We start from the raw sequence: 17,790 nt of genomic DNA on the forward strand, positions 1-17,790 counted from the left end.
AATAGCAGAATGGAGCAGAACAATAAAAGTCTGGAGCAGCAAGCAAATGAGAGATCCAGGATTTGACAACAGCCAGAACCCAGTACCCCGTAGTCTTAACAAAGGTTCATGTACCCTCTGTTTGAGTAGATGAATGCACTACACTAACACAGATGTGTTGTTATAATTGTGAATGTATTGCAGAAATGGAACCCTTGCTACTGAGAATCAGCAATATTTTGAAGAAATGCTTGCATGTTTCTGTTCAGTATTGTAATTTCAAATCTTTCCACAAACAGGCGTTATGATACTGTTATAAATCGTTTGTACACTGGCATTCAGTGTTATTCCTGTGGAATGAGGTTTACAGCGTCACAGACAGATGTTTATGCAGATCATTTGGACTGGCATTATCGGCAAAACAGAACTGAAAAGGATGTTAGCAGAAAAATAACACACAGAAGATGGTATTATGGTTTGACGGTAAGTTACATTACTTACCAACTGTTGATGGAGCAGGAATTTAGCAGCTTGGCTTCGGGTACATCAGACCTTGTCAGGTTGGGAGGGTAGTTTAAAGCTAGCTAGCAAGTTAAGGAGATAGGATGAGTGGCTAGCTTGAGGAGAGATGTGGTGGTTGACTGGGATGGGGATTAGATGAATGCTGTTCAGCTATTTATTTATTTTAGTTTGATATACTGCAAGGGCCAAAATTGGTTTCTGTGAGGTTAACAAAATAGAGAGAAGAGAGACCGAATAATTAGGCTAGGGAGAGAAGGGAAATTAAAAAAACTAGAAAGGGAGAAAAGGATTAGGTGATAAGAGTGGTGGTGATGGTTTTGAATGTATTGAGCCTGCTGGGGAGATTACTGACAGGATAGGGGATGAGAATCTGGCTGAAGATATGCTGGAGTGATTGAAAAAGAGAGAGGGTAGTCGGGACAGGGTTGTAAAACAGAGAGGGAGCCTTGTGGGGATTTGCTTACCTATCAGGACACCGGCATGTTCCTGATGCATGCTTGGGGGGAGGAGATGGCTGAGACATAGGGTAAAAACTGTCTTAGTAAATCACAGGCCCTATATGAAAGGTTGCTGACCTCCGAGGGAAAACTCAATGTGCACTAATTGTTTGAGTGAGGTTGCTGAAGGGGTTGGAAGAGCTCTCAGGTTCTAACTCTGGTTCTTGGGCTGTTTCCTAGATCCAAAGAAAATTTCTCAAGGCTTGAGTTAAACTAGATTCATACCCCCTCCTCAAGTGCCTCCTCCCCACCTGACAACCCCTGTTCTTTCTACTTGTATTTAGTTTATTCCAGCATTTACTAAATCAATGTTCACAAGAGGGATGTAACAGAGTGGTGTACAATAATCATAATCATCAAGAAAGGAAGAGAAAAAAGGATGTAATAGGGTTTCTGATATTGAGCTGCAGTGCATTACACTGGGAAAATGGGGTACAGGAAAAGAGGAAAGGGGAAAAAAACCTAGCCTTTGTCTCTCAAAGGCCCTCATTGAAAAGTGAGTCTTGAATTTAGGATAGGAAGATTCAGTAGGTAACAAAACTGGGAGGGAATTTCATAGTAGGCCAGGGGACCAAGTAGAAAAAAGTGGTATTATGGGTTTCCTTGTATGGTGTTTGAACTATTGATGGGATCTGAAGAAGGGGTTACCTTCGAAAGGTAATCAAAAGATGTATAAAACTAGCCCAATAGAAAAAGGTATCATCTTATTTTGTTTTCTCTGTTTTGATTTGTTTCTATTTATTTCCATTAAAAGTGGACTAACATGGCTACCATAACCACTTTATTCAAATTTCAGAACAAACACCATTTTTCAGCACTTTATAAATACGATGTTTCAGGAATTCCTTAAACTAACTAAATACTGAACCCTCCAAACCTAGTTCACTTAATAAAATTTTGGCATGATCCACAGAGTTGAAATCACCAGATATGTCAAACTGTAATAACACCATTTGCCCAGGCTCAAAGCTTTCTTAATCTTAGTTACCAAAACCAAAATCAACGACTCAGTACTGTGCAAGGACCTAAAACCAAATTGAGAACAGTGTAAACAAAGATGATTATCTATTTCTCCGAGGACAAGCAGGCTTCAATCTCGGCGTCACCCAGTCCAACATTTTGCCAAAGTAAAAAGTAGAGCCTTCTGGAGTGCAAGCACAGTGTCGCCCATCATGGTTTTCTTTTTCCCGTGTGAGGAGAAGGTGCGCTTTTTCAGCCTCTCCTCACTCGCCCGGTTCAAAAGAGCTTTTGGTGCCCTTTGGCTATTTTTTTCCTCATTTTTCGTTGTGGTTTTCTTGTTTTTTCCCTTTAAACCTGTCCTTTATTTTCTTAGTTGTATTTTGCCCAGGTTTAAGTTTCCTTCTTTTTCGATGTCATAGGACCGTCTTTTAGGCCTTGACTCCGGTCGGGTTCTTCCCTTCTTTTTTCTGTGCCTTGCCTCTTTTTAGGCACCATCGAATCATTTAATTTGGCCGACTAGGTTTTCCCGTCCATGTCCACGAAGACTCCCAGTGGCTTCAAGTGCTGTACCCGGTTCAGTCAGACGACCACGGGAAAAGGACACTCATTCTTAGTGTCTGCAGTGTCTTGGGCCCAATCATAGCCCTTCTAACTGTGCTCCCTGTCTTCGCATGAAGAAGAGGACCTAGGTTTCCTGAGAGGCTCAACAAGAGAAGATTTTTGGAGCTAAGCCCGGTTCTTTGGCATCGGCATCGAGGTTGGAGGCATCGATGTCGAGCGTCACACCAGCATCAAGAGAGTCGGTAAGCACGACTACTTCGAGACCCTTAGACACTGGGAGCAGTGAAGTGTTGAGTGGGTCTCAACCTGTCTCGAGGCCTCCTGCTGTGCAGGTCCCCTGGGAACACATCACTTTCAGTATTGTGTTGCCTTTTGGCCTCGTGTCAGCTCCTAGGGTCTTCACTAAGTGTCTAACGACGCAGACTAGGAGTCCATGTGTTCCCATATGTCGACAATTGGCTGGTGAAGAGCACCTCAGAGGACGGTGCTGGGGCGTCTATGCAGATGACTATGTGGGTGCTCATAAGTACATAAGTAGTGCCATACTGGGACAGACCAAAGGTCCATCAAGCCCAGCATCCTGTTTCCAACAGTGGCCAATGCAGGTCACAAATACCTGGCAAGATCCCAAAAAAGTACAAAACATTTTATGCTGCTTATCCCAGAAATTAGCAGTGGATTTTTCCCATTTTAATAATGGTCCATGGACTTTTCCTTTAGGAAGCCATCCAAACCTGTTTTAAACCCCGCTAAGCTAACCACCTTTACCGCATTCTGTTGCAATGAATTCCAGAGTTTAGTTACACGTTGAGTGGTGAAAACTTTTTTCCGATTCGTTTTAAATTTACTACATTGTAGCTTCATTGCATACCCCCTAGTCCTAGTATTTTTTGGAAAGAGTAAACAGATGCTTCACGCTACCCGTTCCACTCCACTCATTATTTTATAGACCTCTGTCATATCTCCCCTCAGCCTTCTTTTCTCCAAGCTGAAGAGCCCTAGCCGCTTTAGCCTTTCCTCTTAGGGAAGTTGCCCCACCTTCTTTATCATTTTCGTCGCCCTTCTCTGCACCTTTTCTAATTCTACTACCTTTTTTGAGATGCAGTGACCAGAATTGAACACAATATTCGAGGTGTGGTCGCACCATGGAGCGATACAAAGGCATTATAATGTCCTAATTTTTATCATCTATTCCTTTCCTAATGGTACCTAACGATCTCAAGCTACTAGGGTTCGTTTTAAACTACCCCGTCCCATCTCCACCCTGTTCAGCGATTGGTGTTTATAGGAGCACTGCTCAGCACACAGAAGGTTTGAACCTACCTCCTGGAGACACGAGCGGACAATCTTGTTTCACTAGCTTCCAGGGTTCGTGCTTCTCAGCAGGTCACAGCTCAGCAGATGTTGAGATTTCTGGGCCACATGGCTTCCACAGTGTATGTTACACCCATGACACGTCTTCACATGAGATCAGCTCAGTGGACCCTGGCTTCTCAGTGATTTCAAGCCACGGGGAGTCTAGAAGATGTCATCCAAGTGTCCCCCAAGCTTGTACGCTCTTCAGTGGTGGACAATTCGATCCAGTTTGACTCTGGGACTTTAATTCCAAATTCCTTAGCCTCAAAGAGTGCTGACGATGGAAGCATCTCTCCTGGGTTGAGGCGCTCATGTAGATGGGCTTCACAGTCAAGGTGGAGTGGAAGAGCAGCCTGATGGTTTGTGTAGTGACCTTTAATTCTTGTGACCTGGGTTCAATTCCCACTCCAGTTCCATGTGACCCTGGGCAGGTCACTTAACCCTCCATTGCCCCAGGTACAAAGCTTAGATTGTGAGCCCTTTAGGGTCAGAAAAAGTACCTGCATATGATGTGTACAGTGCTGCATATGTCTAGTAGTGCTATACAAATGATTAGTAGTAGTAGTAGTAGTGCTTGGTCCTCCCAGGAAACTAATCTTCAGATCAACCTTCTGGAGCTTTAAGTGATCTGGAACGCTCTAAAGGCTTTCAGAGATTGACTGTCTCACCAGATTATTCTAGTTCAAACAGACAGGTTGCAGTGTATTACACCAACAAGCAGGGGGGCACCGGATTACACCCTCTGTGTCAGGAGGCAGTCCGGATGTGGCATTGGGCTCACCAGCACGGTATGTTCCTTCAAACCACTTATCTGGCGGGTGCAAACAACACCCTGGCCGACTGGCTGAGCAGGATAATGCAGCTGCACGAGTGGTCTGTCCATGGGCGTAGCCCGCAAGATCTTCTGAGCATGGGGCACTCGGTGGATTTTTTTCACCACTCAATGCAATCACAAGGTCCCTCAGTTCTGTTCCAGGCTTCAGGCCCACGACAGGCTAGCATCAGATGCTTTCCTCCTCAGTTGTGGGGGAGGGGGGAGACCAGAAACAGCCTACGTACATATAAAAAACAAGAAACAGCCTATGTACATATAAAAGTGGCCTTAAAAAGACAATGTTGAGCTGCCAATATGAAATTAGGGAAGCCCCTAAATGTTGGAAGCTAAATATACAGAAATAATGCATATCAATCAGTGATGTAAGATATATCATAGTAGTACAGATTCAGAAAAGAGTATATGAGCAGATTTGCTCCCTAGTTCCGGCTTTGTGTCCCAAAAAAAAGGCACCCTATGGGGAACTGCACAGGGCAAACTACCTTATCATACATAGCAAGCCAAGACTCCCCTGAACCCCCCCACCCCATCACACCACGAGAGGGTGAGATTGAAAAAACAAAATAGGAAGATTGAGCATATTTTTGTGCCAGTAACATCAGGGCATGAAACCGGTGCCTCCATTGCCAGAAGGATGGTGCTTCGTCATTGATCCATACTTCTAAAATAATTTGTTTGCCCAACATTCCAACCTTGCGGATCAAGAGACGAGAAAAGTGACTATGAGTTCCAAGAGCTTCATACTTGACCAAAAGGAAACCCACAGGCGATACTGGGATTGACCCGTCCACATGTCTCCAAATATCTTTATCACCTGCATCCAAAAGGATTTGATTGTTGTACAATTCTAAAATGTATGAAAAAGTGAGTTAACATCCTGATGGCACTTTCGACATATGGGCGATCTCACCCCTCCTGCCTTTTAAAGTCTTTCCTGGGTAAAATATGCTCAATGTAACACTCTGAATTGACACTTACTGAGCCCTGCATTAATCAATATGGTAGTTACACGATGAATCAGCTTATCAAAATCTAGAGAATCCGATGATACTTCCAGATTTCGACACCAGCGAGGCCGAAGTTCCACCCTATCGGGAACTGAAGATGGTGTTCTCAAAGCTCTGTGTAGAGAAGAAACAAACATACCCCTATCCTGGAAAGGCTCAAAAAATTCTAGCAAGCGAGCTTTTAAGGAGAACGTAGGATCTATTGGGTTCAAGCTCTTAATATAATGACTTACCTGTCTATAAGCAAATAAATCACATGACTCTGCCACGTCTCTAGTAAGTAAAGATTCCCAGCTAAGCCTCTGAGCCCTATCTGCCAGGTAACTGTTGTAAATATATAATTTCCAGTGTTGCCCAATGACAGAAGCTAGCATTCTCCACCCCAGGCAAAAATTGAATGTTACTTAACAAAGGTAAGTGGTCTGAAACCTGAGGATTGCCCCCCAAAAGTGGAACCAAGTTTTTCCTTGTGGTGCAGATTGATTTTAGGCGAATACTACGGAGGTGTTACTCTTAAATGGAGGAGGTTTGCTGACTGGTGTGAGAGAAAGGCCTTAGATTGCCCAACACAGACCCTGCTTGAATACCATCAAGCGGGAAGGCAATCGCGCATGCGTGGTGGAGCACGGCTAGTTCTCCACAAAGCTCTACTCTTTACTTTGGCAAAATGCCGGACCGGGCGACGCAGATCAGCGTCACCCACTTGTGAGAATATGAAGCCTACTGTCCTCGGAGAATACCTGCAACAGGTAAGTATCTGCGGTATTGTGAAAGTTGCAATCTAACCAACGATTCTATCAACTTCGAAAGAAAAGGAATGCTTGCAGTCGATCTAAAGCTTGAAGATGGCATCAGATCCAACCCATCTAACTTAGGAATGGCAGTTAATAGGATCTGACCCATATCGACTGGATAGCTACCCGAACAAAGAATAGCATTAATCAACAAAGTTATCCAGTAGATAATCAAAGGAGGAGCATCTTTCAGACAAACAGGACAGCTGTCAAGAGGAGAAGATTTCACTACTTTACATATGTGTGATTGAACCAGTAAAAAAGGAACATAGTGAAACCTAGACCAAGATCCATCAGCCAGGATGTTATCAAGGGACACAATCAAATCCTTATCGGGAGTTCTACCAATGATATCAGTACTTAGCAATTCTGATCTGATTTTCTCAATTTTAGAGCAAAAGAAATCTGCCAGTATTTGAGCAGTAGGCTGTTTTAATATCGTTTCCCTTCCCTCAGAGGGAGGAGATGACAACTTACGAACAGTTTGAAAAATTGTCTTAGAATACAATTGAGAACTCAATCTGAGTAGCATAGTAGGATTTCTTAGCCATCTCTACCTTCGATTTGTAAGAAGTAAACTGTACTTTCCAGGATAATTTCTGATCAGGGTCACCGAACTTGAGCCAAGCCTACTCCAAACGATGGCATTCTCTTTAAATGTAATTAGCTCTTGTTATACCAAGAGGCTCGTTTTCTAAGACTCGCCGATTTTTTTTTTTCCGTCAAAGGAACAATATTTTCCAAAGTACTGCTAACTGAAGAATGCCAGTTAGAAAACATTACTATGGGATCTATTTCTTCATAATAAATTTTTTTTATTACCTGATCCCAGAAAAAAAGAATTATCAACCTTTTTTTCTATTAAAAAAACTGTTTTTGTTTGATTAAATATTTCTACTTTAGAAAGAGAAACATTGAAATAAAACCTTAATTTCTAGTGATCTGACCAGGGAACAGGTTGCCAAACAGTTGAAATCACTAGACCTTGGGACCCACAAGCTATTAAACCTAGGCAATGACCCTTATGAGTAGGTCTAGCAGCAAGTAGATTGAATTGGCAAAGTTTAAAAAAGAATCTCAGAAATCTTTTTATCTCAAAATTACAGGAATTGTCTATATGAAGATTGACATCTCCAAATAATAAAACTCTTGTTAAAAAAAAAAAAAAGATAGTTTACAAAAACAGATCTTGAATTGTAGTCCAAATACCATGGGGACAATAAAATAGAATAATTCCAATTGGGCCCAGTTTCACTGAAGCATCATCCAATATCTGACAAATAAGTAATTCAAGAGTAGAAATGATTTTCTTAACTAATGTAAGTTTTAAGAAAACTCTTAAAAAATTATGGCCTAGGCCCTTTCCCCTCTTGTCTATTCTGTTACCTGATATGACACTGTGGGGCTCATTTTCAAAGCACTTAGACTTACAAAGTTCCATAGGTTGCTGTGGAACTTTGGAAGTCTAAGTGCTTTGAAAATACGTCTCTGTATCTCTGAGGGGGGATAGATGAGAGAGGAGTACATTACTACTAGAATCAGAAAGCCAGATTCCTACTATGAAGACCATTCCAGGATCCTTTTTCTGAATCAAAATCATAAATTTAAAATAGATTTGTTATTCACCGATCTAGCGTTAAAATACAGAGGTGGCATAGGAGTGACATCTCTGGATAAAAAAGTAATTGCAATTTTTCTTAACCAATTTTAAACATCTTCCTTGTCTCCCATTTGCGACAAGTAAACCTCCGATATGATCTGTTGCCAATTAGTTTCAATACAGCAAGATGGCAGAGCTTACATCAATAACATTTCAACAAGGAATAGAACCAGACTTCTTTGTCCTAATTCTTCGATCTACAGTTATAACTACTGGATGGAATAACTATTCAAAGTCTTAAAACCATAGTCCCTGTGAGCTTTAAAAAAAAAAAAAAAAAGTAGTTCAATTAAAAAAAAACAACCCAAATTCGCTGCATAATAGTTTATATAATCAACAGAGGGGCCATAAGAGTACCTCGGTCATTTCACACAAAGAGCTACACAAAGGGCCCTTCGGCAGGAAGGCCTGCCTGCTTTGCTTGCCGGCCCGCTTGTAGATCTTAGGCGTCTGATGTCAATCGGGGGGGGGGGGGGGGGGGGGGGGGGGGGGAGGAGGCTTGTGCCACAGATGTCAAACTCAGCTGCAGGAAGCAGGAGAAAGCATCGCCAGAGGGGTGGAAGAACAAGATGACAAGTTAGTAGCTCCTCACCTAGCTGACCAGGCAAAACTGTCTTTCCAGTGAGCCTAGGGAAATATCCCATTCCTGTTATCATTTTCGTCACCCTTCTCTGTACCTTTTCTAATTCCGTTACTTTTGAGGCATAGTTAGGACTAGCAGAAGCTGCGTTCCCTGGATGTCAGAAGGGCTCTGCGAGTGTATCTCAGAAGGATGGAGGACTTTTGACAATCAGATTCTTTTTGTCCTGTTTGGAGAACAGAAGAAGGGAGAAAACAGCTTTTGAGGGGACAATAGCAAGGTGGATTGAGGAGGCTATCGCTTCTTCCTATATTCTCAAGGGCCACCTGGTACTGTCCTCATTTTTTGACCAGGGTTCAAGCAGTGTCCTGGGCAGAATGTGGCCTTATTGCTCGTGATATTTACAGGGCAGCAACCTGGGCATCTTTGCATTCCTTCATGAAGCATTACAGATTGGATGTACAGGTTCATCAGGACGTGGCATTTGGGGCAAGGATTAGCGGTTTCCCACCAGTGAAGGTAATTGCTTTGGAACTTCCCATGCATCTGGACTGATCTAGAGGGGATGGTAAGGAAAGAAAAATTAGTTCCTACCTGCTAATTTTCTTTCCTTTAGTCCCTCTAAACCAGTCCAGGACTCACCTGGTTTCACAATTGGGGATCAGGATAAGAAGTGGAACGTTTCACTGGAGACAGATGTTGCTTTTTTTCCTCATTAAAAAAATATGGCAAGAAAAAGAAGAGAACGGTTTCTTACTCATTGTCCCCTAAAATGAGGGGTTTTGATTTTCTTTAAAAAGTCGGGGGGGGGGGGGGGGGGCTGAAGAAGAGGAAAAGAATACACAAATGTAAACAGGTTGTAGGGGATAGGGCTTTGGTAGCAAAATATGGGCTGGATGTGGGCTGCACTGGGTCTTATAGAGTCACATTGTTGATAAGAGTGCATAAACCCACGTGACTGGACTAGAGGGACTAAATAAAAGAAAATTAGCATGTAAGATCTAGTTTCTCCGCATCATAGTTGGGGGGGGGGGGTGGAGGTTAAGTTTCAAAATGAGTTGCAAGTTTTATATTGAGATGTTTCTAATCTTATATAGAATGAAGACTTTACCCCCGCCCCCCCCCCCCCCCGCCCCCATATAGAATAATTAGCTGAATGATGCTATCAATTATAATAGTTTTACTGGATGACTGAATCTGGCTGGGGGATTTCTTTATGTATAGAAGGCCCTTAGGACTTTCTTGTGCTGTCTTTTTATAGATAATTTAAAGGCAGGGGGGAGAGGTTGTGGTGCTAGGCATGATGGGGAAATGTTACTTTGGCTTGCCCCCACTATTGCAACCCCAAATTCTTATGTGTAGACACGCCATTGTTATAGCTGTTTTCCCCATCCCCACCTTAACTGACAAAATACCTAGTCCAGGGATGTCAACCTCGGCCCTTGCCAGGTCAGGCTTTCAGGATTTCCCCAACGAATATGCATGACGCTTGCATACAGTGGAGGCAGTGCATGCAAATAGATCTCATTCATATTCACTGGGGAAATCCTGAAAACCTGTGTGGATTGTGGCCCTCAAGGACTGAGGTTGCACAACCCTGATCTAGTCCCTTGAGGAGAAATGCTGATACAGTCAACCCTCCTCCACCCTAACAACTAAAAAAAAAAAAGCTTTAAAAAAAAAGTGAGGGGTGGAGAAATGAATGTGTAATTCTGAATATCTACCCTAGGTGCATAAAAAATTGATCCTTGCTCTGGATTTTGCATGTTCTTTCTGTTGAGTTAAATACTTTAGAGCATGTGACAAATATGGCTCATCATTTAAAGATATTTAAGGTATCCTAACTTAAGACCATTCTGAAGAAGGTTTTGTAGTGGTTGTGTAGAATAGGACATTACAATGAAGATGCTATGAGATCCTAAACACCTTGATTTAAAATGAAATTCCTATATCAGGACTTTCCAAACTTGTGTTTGTGACCTCTCTCCCCCCCCCCCCCTCCCCCCCCCCCCCCCCCCAAGCCAGTTCAATTTCAAGATGATCATAGTATTCATGAGATCAGTTTGCATACATTTGGAGCCCTCATTATATGAAAATTGACATCACCATGCCAAGTTTGGAAGGTCTGTCCTATAATAAAGCCTTTGTTAGTTCACTTAAAACGTGACCATATTCAAACTGCAGACTATGAAATCAACATGTTTACTGTTGGGAAGATCAAAACCAGTTTCTTTTAGCAAACAGTTTTAATGTTTTCTTTAGGATTGGATTGAATTTGAAGAAATAGCTGATCTAGAAGAGCGTGCTAAAAGCCAGTTCTTTGAAAAAGTGCATGAAGAAGTGATTCTGAAGACTCAAGAAGCAGCCAAAGAGAAAGAGTTTCAGAGTGTGCCTGCTGGACCAGCTGGAGCAGATGAAGTAAGTTTTGAGTACTAGAATCTGGGTCAATACTAGTTGCATCATCTCTTGTTTTTCCTTTGTATTTTTGTTTTGGGGGCTTTATGTAGTTTAGCAGTTTTTCTAACATGTATTATCTTTGGATCAGTGTTGAAGATTGATGAATTGACTTCACAGTTTGCTACCACAATGTTGATAGTGAGGGACCACTTGGTCCACGTGGTGTACCTATTTGTGGCTATCTACAGGCTCAAAAAAGCTTTATGAGAATTCAAATTTTGACCCCCCCCCCCCCCCCCCCCCTCTTTTGCAGAATATCAGCTCTGTAGTAAACTAGGAAAATGCTTAGTTCTCTACTGAGTGGAGGATTTGAAATCAACCTTTTCCCCATAATGCAGATCATGTTCTGAAATCCATTTCTTCAGTAAGGATGCCATCGAAACCTTTCTGTGAAGACAAACAAGTTTAAACAATGGAACGTAGCAGTAACACTGGAAAAAGAGCAGTAACCTAATACACAGTTGAAATTCCAGTGACAGTTAGTGCTTTTTTATAAATGAAGAAAAAGCCCTCAGAAACCGTGGGTAAAATACCCTAGGTTTAGTGTACGGTCATATAAATTTTTATGGCACGTATCACGATTCGATCATAGGGCTAAAAAAACTTCATTCTAGTGAGCTTTCAAATTTCTAGCTTCTTACTATAGTGATAATTTTTTCAAGAGTTTTTTAATTGCTTTTTCTAATGCAATCTTCTTTTTTCACAATGAAATAATTGTTTTAAATGTTCAATTACTCAAATATAAAGTATTGTGTTACTTAGGTTTTTGATTTGTGGATTCAGGCGCTTTCATTTATCTAATCACACTGCTTGACTTTAGAATTCGGCACTCTCCATTATCCGTTCTACGGGAACCCGTTTCGCCTAGAAACGTGGCTTCTTCAGGAACGGAGTGCTTAACAAATATTCAAAGAGACATGAACATGATTCAAAAAATGGCGCCATTTGTTAAGCACTCCGTTCCTGAAGAAGCCACGTTTCTAGGCGAAACGGGTTCCCGTAGAACGGATAATGGAGAGTGCCGAATTCTAAAGTCAAGCAGTGTGATTAGATAAATGAAAGCGCCTGAATCCACAAATCAAAAAGCTAAGTAACACAATACTTTATATTTGAGTAATTGAACATTTAAAACAATTATTTCATTGTGAAAAAAGAAGATTGCATTAGAAAAAGCAATTAAAAAACTCTTGAAAAAATTATCACTATAGTAAGAAGCTAGAAATTTGAAAGCTCACTAGAATGAAGTTTTTTTTAGCCCTATGATCGAATCGTGATACGTGCCATAAAAATTTATATGACCGTACACTAAACCTAGGGTATTTTACCCACGGTTTCTGAGGGCTTTTTCTTCATTTATAAAAAAGCACTAACTGTCACTGGAATTTCAACTGTGTATTAAGACAAACAAGTTCATCAGCCACATGTGACTTCATCAGATCATGTTGACTGCACGTCAAATGAAATTTTCTAGAAATTTCTGGTAGAATCTTTTTTTTTTTCCTAAGAGGACCAGTAGAATAGGAACGCCGAGGAACCGGACGAAGCTCCGAAAAGTCGGTCCCGAAGAGCTTGTCTCGACGCCTGTGTCCACTTTTTCAAGCTAAGACACAACTTACATGCATCTGGGCGATGGTCGGGCCCAAAGCACTGAAGATACCACATGTGGGGGTCGGTACCTGAGATCGTCCGGTTGCACCGAGTGCACTTCTTGAAGCTGCTGGGAGTCCTCGATGACATGGACGGAAAAATAGCGGCGGCAAAGTCAAAATTCTCGATTGTGCCAATAAAAAAGGCACAAAAATGAGAAACGCGTACGCAGAAAACGAAAGGAAACTTAAAGGGGCCAAACAAAGGAGTTTTTTTTTTTTTTTTAAACTGTGTAGACAGGGTAAGAAATAAACTAAAAGGGAAAGAAAAAATATGCCGAAATAGACAGCAAAAACCGAAGGCTCTTTCACTGGGCTGAGGAGAGAGACCGACAAGCAGCCACTCTCTACCACGGGAAAAGAAAGAACTGAGTGGGGCTCTCGCACGACGGGCGGGAAGATAGCCGCGCCCTGCACGCTGGAAGGCTCTGGCAAACTTTTTTTGTTGCTATTGAAGATTTCTGTTCCGTGGACGCTGACCCAGTCGTGAGAACAAGCAGCCTGCTTGTCCTCGGAGAACAGCCTTTAAACGTGGTTGACACCATTAAAGAGAGGCTGGGCCAGAACAGGTTATAACGTTCAGACATGCTCTGAGCATGAGCAGCATTCACATAGAGATCCATCCCCTTCCTAAAATGTTCGCTTTTTCACAGAGCCAAGCAGCTGCTTTTCTTCACAATAATTTAGTTTGTTTTTGAAATAATTTATTTTTTTACCTCCCTCAATTTGGCTTCTCTTTTATTTTATTTTCTGAAGTTTATCTGTAGACATTTCAAATGTTCTCAACAACATTTTGCTTTGGTAGGGGTATATTGATCAGTGTATTTTCCAAAGTAGCTGCTGTGAAATGACTATTTTGTCTTTGTCAGTGTCTCAGAAGATGGAAAAAAATAATTCCTGCTTTAAAAAGTACATTTGGTGCAGCTGCATCTCAGCCACTGACCCCCACATCTAGTGCTGTGTCTACATGCCAAGCACACTGACCCTGGAAGTGGGTTCTGGGATCTAAACAATAAAAAAAAAATGCATTGAGAGGCTCTTTTGTTCTAATAAATCTGATCCAAAAGCTTTGGAATTAGGGGAATAGTCTGAAAGAGACCTAGAACTATACTGGACACTGGCAGTGCATTGACATTGAAGAAGCATTTTTGAGCAATGATAGTCTGGAGATAGTTACATCCACTAGCTTCTCTCACCTGATAAAAGTGGTGAATCCCACTTCATTGGCTTTGGGGTTACCAGTACAAAGTACTGAGTGAAGACAAAGAAGCATTGACATCAGCTTCCTTGGATTCACAGTGTTGATAGCAGGTAACTACTAGCTACAGCTATACGTCCTCTCTCCCGTAGAGAGAGCCAGTCATCTTTGAGAAATAAGGGGGATTGTATCAGTCTGAGGACACAGGTTACTACTGCCAATACTTCAAAGAGGACTGATGATGATTTTGCTGCTACTTCTGTTACCCTTGCTGGTTTAGTGTGGGACATTTATGAAGAAGAGTTGAACAAGAGACTCAAGGAAGTGATAACATTGATGTTAGGAAGATGCTGATATAACAACATTGATAGTAGTTCAGACAGAGATGCAACTGATGGAGATTTTGACTGCAGTTCATGTTGTCCTATTGGTACTAGTGGCCCAGATGTCATTGATAATCAGTACTGGTTGCACTAGTGTCAATATCTATATAGTGCATCAAGTTGCATCAGAATGTAAGGCATCCCCTCTTCCCTCCACTCAAGTCAAGCAAAAACCCTTTTTGAGGGTTTTGTCATTAGCAAGAAGCGGACTCAGATGGCTTCTCCAACTCATGATACAAGTCATTCTATTTTTAGAGTTTATGACTATGAATCTGAGGACTACTGCCATTAGGAGCAATCAACAGGTCTCCCCTCTGAAACCCCGCCGCTATAAGAGAAGAGGAGGTCTCTGCTGGAAGAACTTTCCTTTGGCAATTTTGTTAAAAAGCATGGGAGACCTTTCTTTTTCAGTGAGAGGATGCAGCAGAGCCTAGGGTTGTTATCTGAATTATGCAGCCCTGATCTCTACCTTTCCACACCCCGACCTGCATTTTCCAGTACTTTAACATTGTATCCCTCCCCTATGCATCTTTCTTACATGTACACATGTCTTAGACTTCATGCATCTGACGAAGTAGACTCTGGTTATTAAAAGCTCATGCCTCAATAATTTGGTAGTCTATAAGATGCCCCCTTGCCTCTGTCAACAGGGCTAATGTAGATATCTTCCAGTTCCTGATCAATACCCAAGCCCTTCCAAGCGTATTATGATTGCACCCTCCATGCTAAGGAGGAATAGATAAGAACCAGATGGGAATGTGGGAGATCCCCTCCTCCTTGTACTGCATTGTAATAGGAAGGTATAAGAACGTAAGAATAGTCATACTGGGTCAGAGCAGTGGTCCATCTAGCCCAGTATCCTATTTACAGCAGTGCCCAAATAGCAAGATTCCATGCTACCAATCCCAGGGCAAGCAGTGGCTTCTGCTGTGTCTATCTCAGTAGCAGTGTGGACTTTTCCTCCTGGAACTTGTCCAAACCTTTTCTAAACCCAGATATGCTAACCACTGTAACCATATCCTCTGGCAGCAAGTTCCAGAGCTTAACTATTCATTGAGTGAAAAAATGTCCTGTTTGTTTTAAAAGTATTACCATGCAACTTCAAGTACCCCTAGTCTTTGTACTTTTTGAAAGAGTAAAAAATGGATTCACTTTTACCCATTCTACATCACTCAGGATTTTGTAAACATATCCCTCAATTTTCTCTTCAAAGAGCCTTAACCTCTTTAGCCTTTCCTTTTAAGAAAGGAGTTCCATCCCCTTTTTCATTTTGGTAGCTCTTCTTTGAACCTTTAGTTGGGATCCAGTAGGCTTTGTGAGTAACAAAATATAAGGATTGTAGTAATGCAGCAGATAGTGAGGGATGTAAAGTTTTGGTCCTAAAGTACCATTTCATAGAGGACAAAAAAAGTGTCCAAATCCTTCTCCCAGTCTATAGTTATGCTGGAGCGCAAATGATTCCTTGATGCTTGCACGATTCTATGAACTTTGGAAGCAGGTTTAGGAGCTTGCTATAAAATTTGACAGAAAATTTAAATGTTGGGGGGGGGGGGGGTATTGCTTGAGAGGATAAAGAATACAGATTGTCAATTACCTGAGAGAGTTGTTGCCAGTACTTCTGTTAGGTTGAAGACCAAATCATTGGCATACATCCTGAAGAGAGGCTAATCTACCATTTGAGATTAATTGAGCAGGAGACCAAATTTTAGCAGCACACCATAATTTTTGTATCTTAGGAGGAAGATTGAATCAAAATGAGAAGTTGTACCATAAAGAAACATCAACAGTATTTGACCATTTGTAAGTTAAGAGAGACATTACTTTGATTGTACAAGAGGTGAATTTCAAAACATATAAGTCATCCACATATTGAAATTTATTCATGAATGGAAGGAGATTTAAACGGTAGTATTAATTTCATCTTTTTCAAAGGTTACCCATCAAGGAACATTTGGGGTCATGTCCTGATGGTACAAATATTTAGCCTGAGAGATTTGGAATGCCATGTGATAACTTTTGAAGTCAGAAAGATTGACTCCCCCAAATTTACGGGGTACTTCTAATTTTTTTAATGCTATACTGGGAGTGGAAGAGTGCCATATGAACCTAGAAATAAGTGTATCAAGTTTTCTGTAAAAGGAACCAGAAAAGGGGAGAGAGATCATGCTAACAAAATAATTTATTTTTGGTGCCAATACCATGTTCATTGCTTCAATCGTTCCCCACCAAGATGAGAAAAGAGAAGACCATGAATTTAGCAAGTCTGAGGAGATCTGAAGAATTGTTTCGGCCTTCAATTTAAGAGTAGTATCGGGGGCACTACAGTACCAAATACATAAGTGTTTTAGTTCGGAAGGCTCCCCATATGAAGAGATAATGTGAAACGTGATGCTTGAGTACGAATTTAGACAATGACATGTTAGCCAATTTAGTCCAATTAACTTTTTATCCTCAGATTAATGAAAAGAATGAATACAATGGTAGGTGCGGGATAGAATCTAAGGTTAAATAGAGTAGAATATCATTCGCATATATTGATAGTTTATGTTGTTCGTTGAGAATGTGGATTCCAGAGATGATGTAATTTGCACGAATAGATAAGACAAGGGATTCAAGGACGAGATTAAAAAGGAGAGGGGAAAGAGGGCAACCTCGTTTAGTACCATGTTTGAATATTTTATATGCGTACGTTATAAAAGAGGAAAATACTGTATCCAAACCTAGAAAAAAATTCAGGATATAAGGCAGAAGCAACACATTCTGCAGATTCATAGGCAATTATAGGGGCAAACACATACCAGCAGATACTGTTAAGTTGTATTATTTTAATGCAATTATCTCCAAAACCGTAAATTTTTAAAAAGGAAAGACCACTCTATTCTGCGTTGAGGACCACCAGAGATTGGTCTAAATCTTGAGAATGGGACATTATATTATCATTTGGTAATCTCCCTGGGAGTGAACACATTTTGGTCATGGTGGATGAGGGCAGTTATAATACATTTAAGTCTGTTAGCTAGGATTTTGGTGTATATTTTATTGTCTATATTAATGAAATTGATCTATAGTTGGTCACTTTGGTGAGATTTCTTCCTGGCTTAGGGATAACAATGATGTTTGATTCTAAAAAGGACCCCTTGCCGCCATTATGGTGGAGCATATGATGGTAGAGGGTAAGAAGATTTGGGCCTAGCAAATCTGAAAGAGCTATGTAAAATTTTATTTATTTATTGCATTTGTATCCCACATTTTCCCACCTATTTGCAGGCTCAATGTGGCTTACAGAGTTTATGACATAGTCATTCCATGATATCAGATACACTTAGTATTGTATAGAGATTAAGTAAGGGAAGAG

General features: G+C 41.2%; 1 protein-coding gene across 2 annotated transcripts in view; it reads left to right on the forward strand.

Annotated features, from left to right (window-relative positions):
- PCF11 (PCF11 cleavage and polyadenylation factor subunit) overlaps nucleotides 1-17,790 on the forward strand; it is an 87,393-nt gene that overhangs the window by 59,021 nt on the left and 10,582 nt on the right. For both annotated transcript variants that reach the window (XM_030200098.1, XM_030200099.1), the window contains 2 exons: nucleotides 279-462; nucleotides 11,014-11,169. In XM_030200098.1, the coding sequence (XP_030055958.1) occupies nucleotides 279-462; nucleotides 11,014-11,169 (340 nt within the window). The remainder of the gene's footprint in view (nucleotides 1-278; nucleotides 463-11,013; nucleotides 11,170-17,790) is intronic.

Source organism: Microcaecilia unicolor, chromosome 4 (assembly GCF_901765095.1).
Source record: "Microcaecilia unicolor chromosome 4, aMicUni1.1, whole genome shotgun sequence".
In the NCBI taxonomy this organism is placed as follows: Eukaryota; Metazoa; Chordata; class Amphibia; order Gymnophiona; family Siphonopidae; genus Microcaecilia; species Microcaecilia unicolor.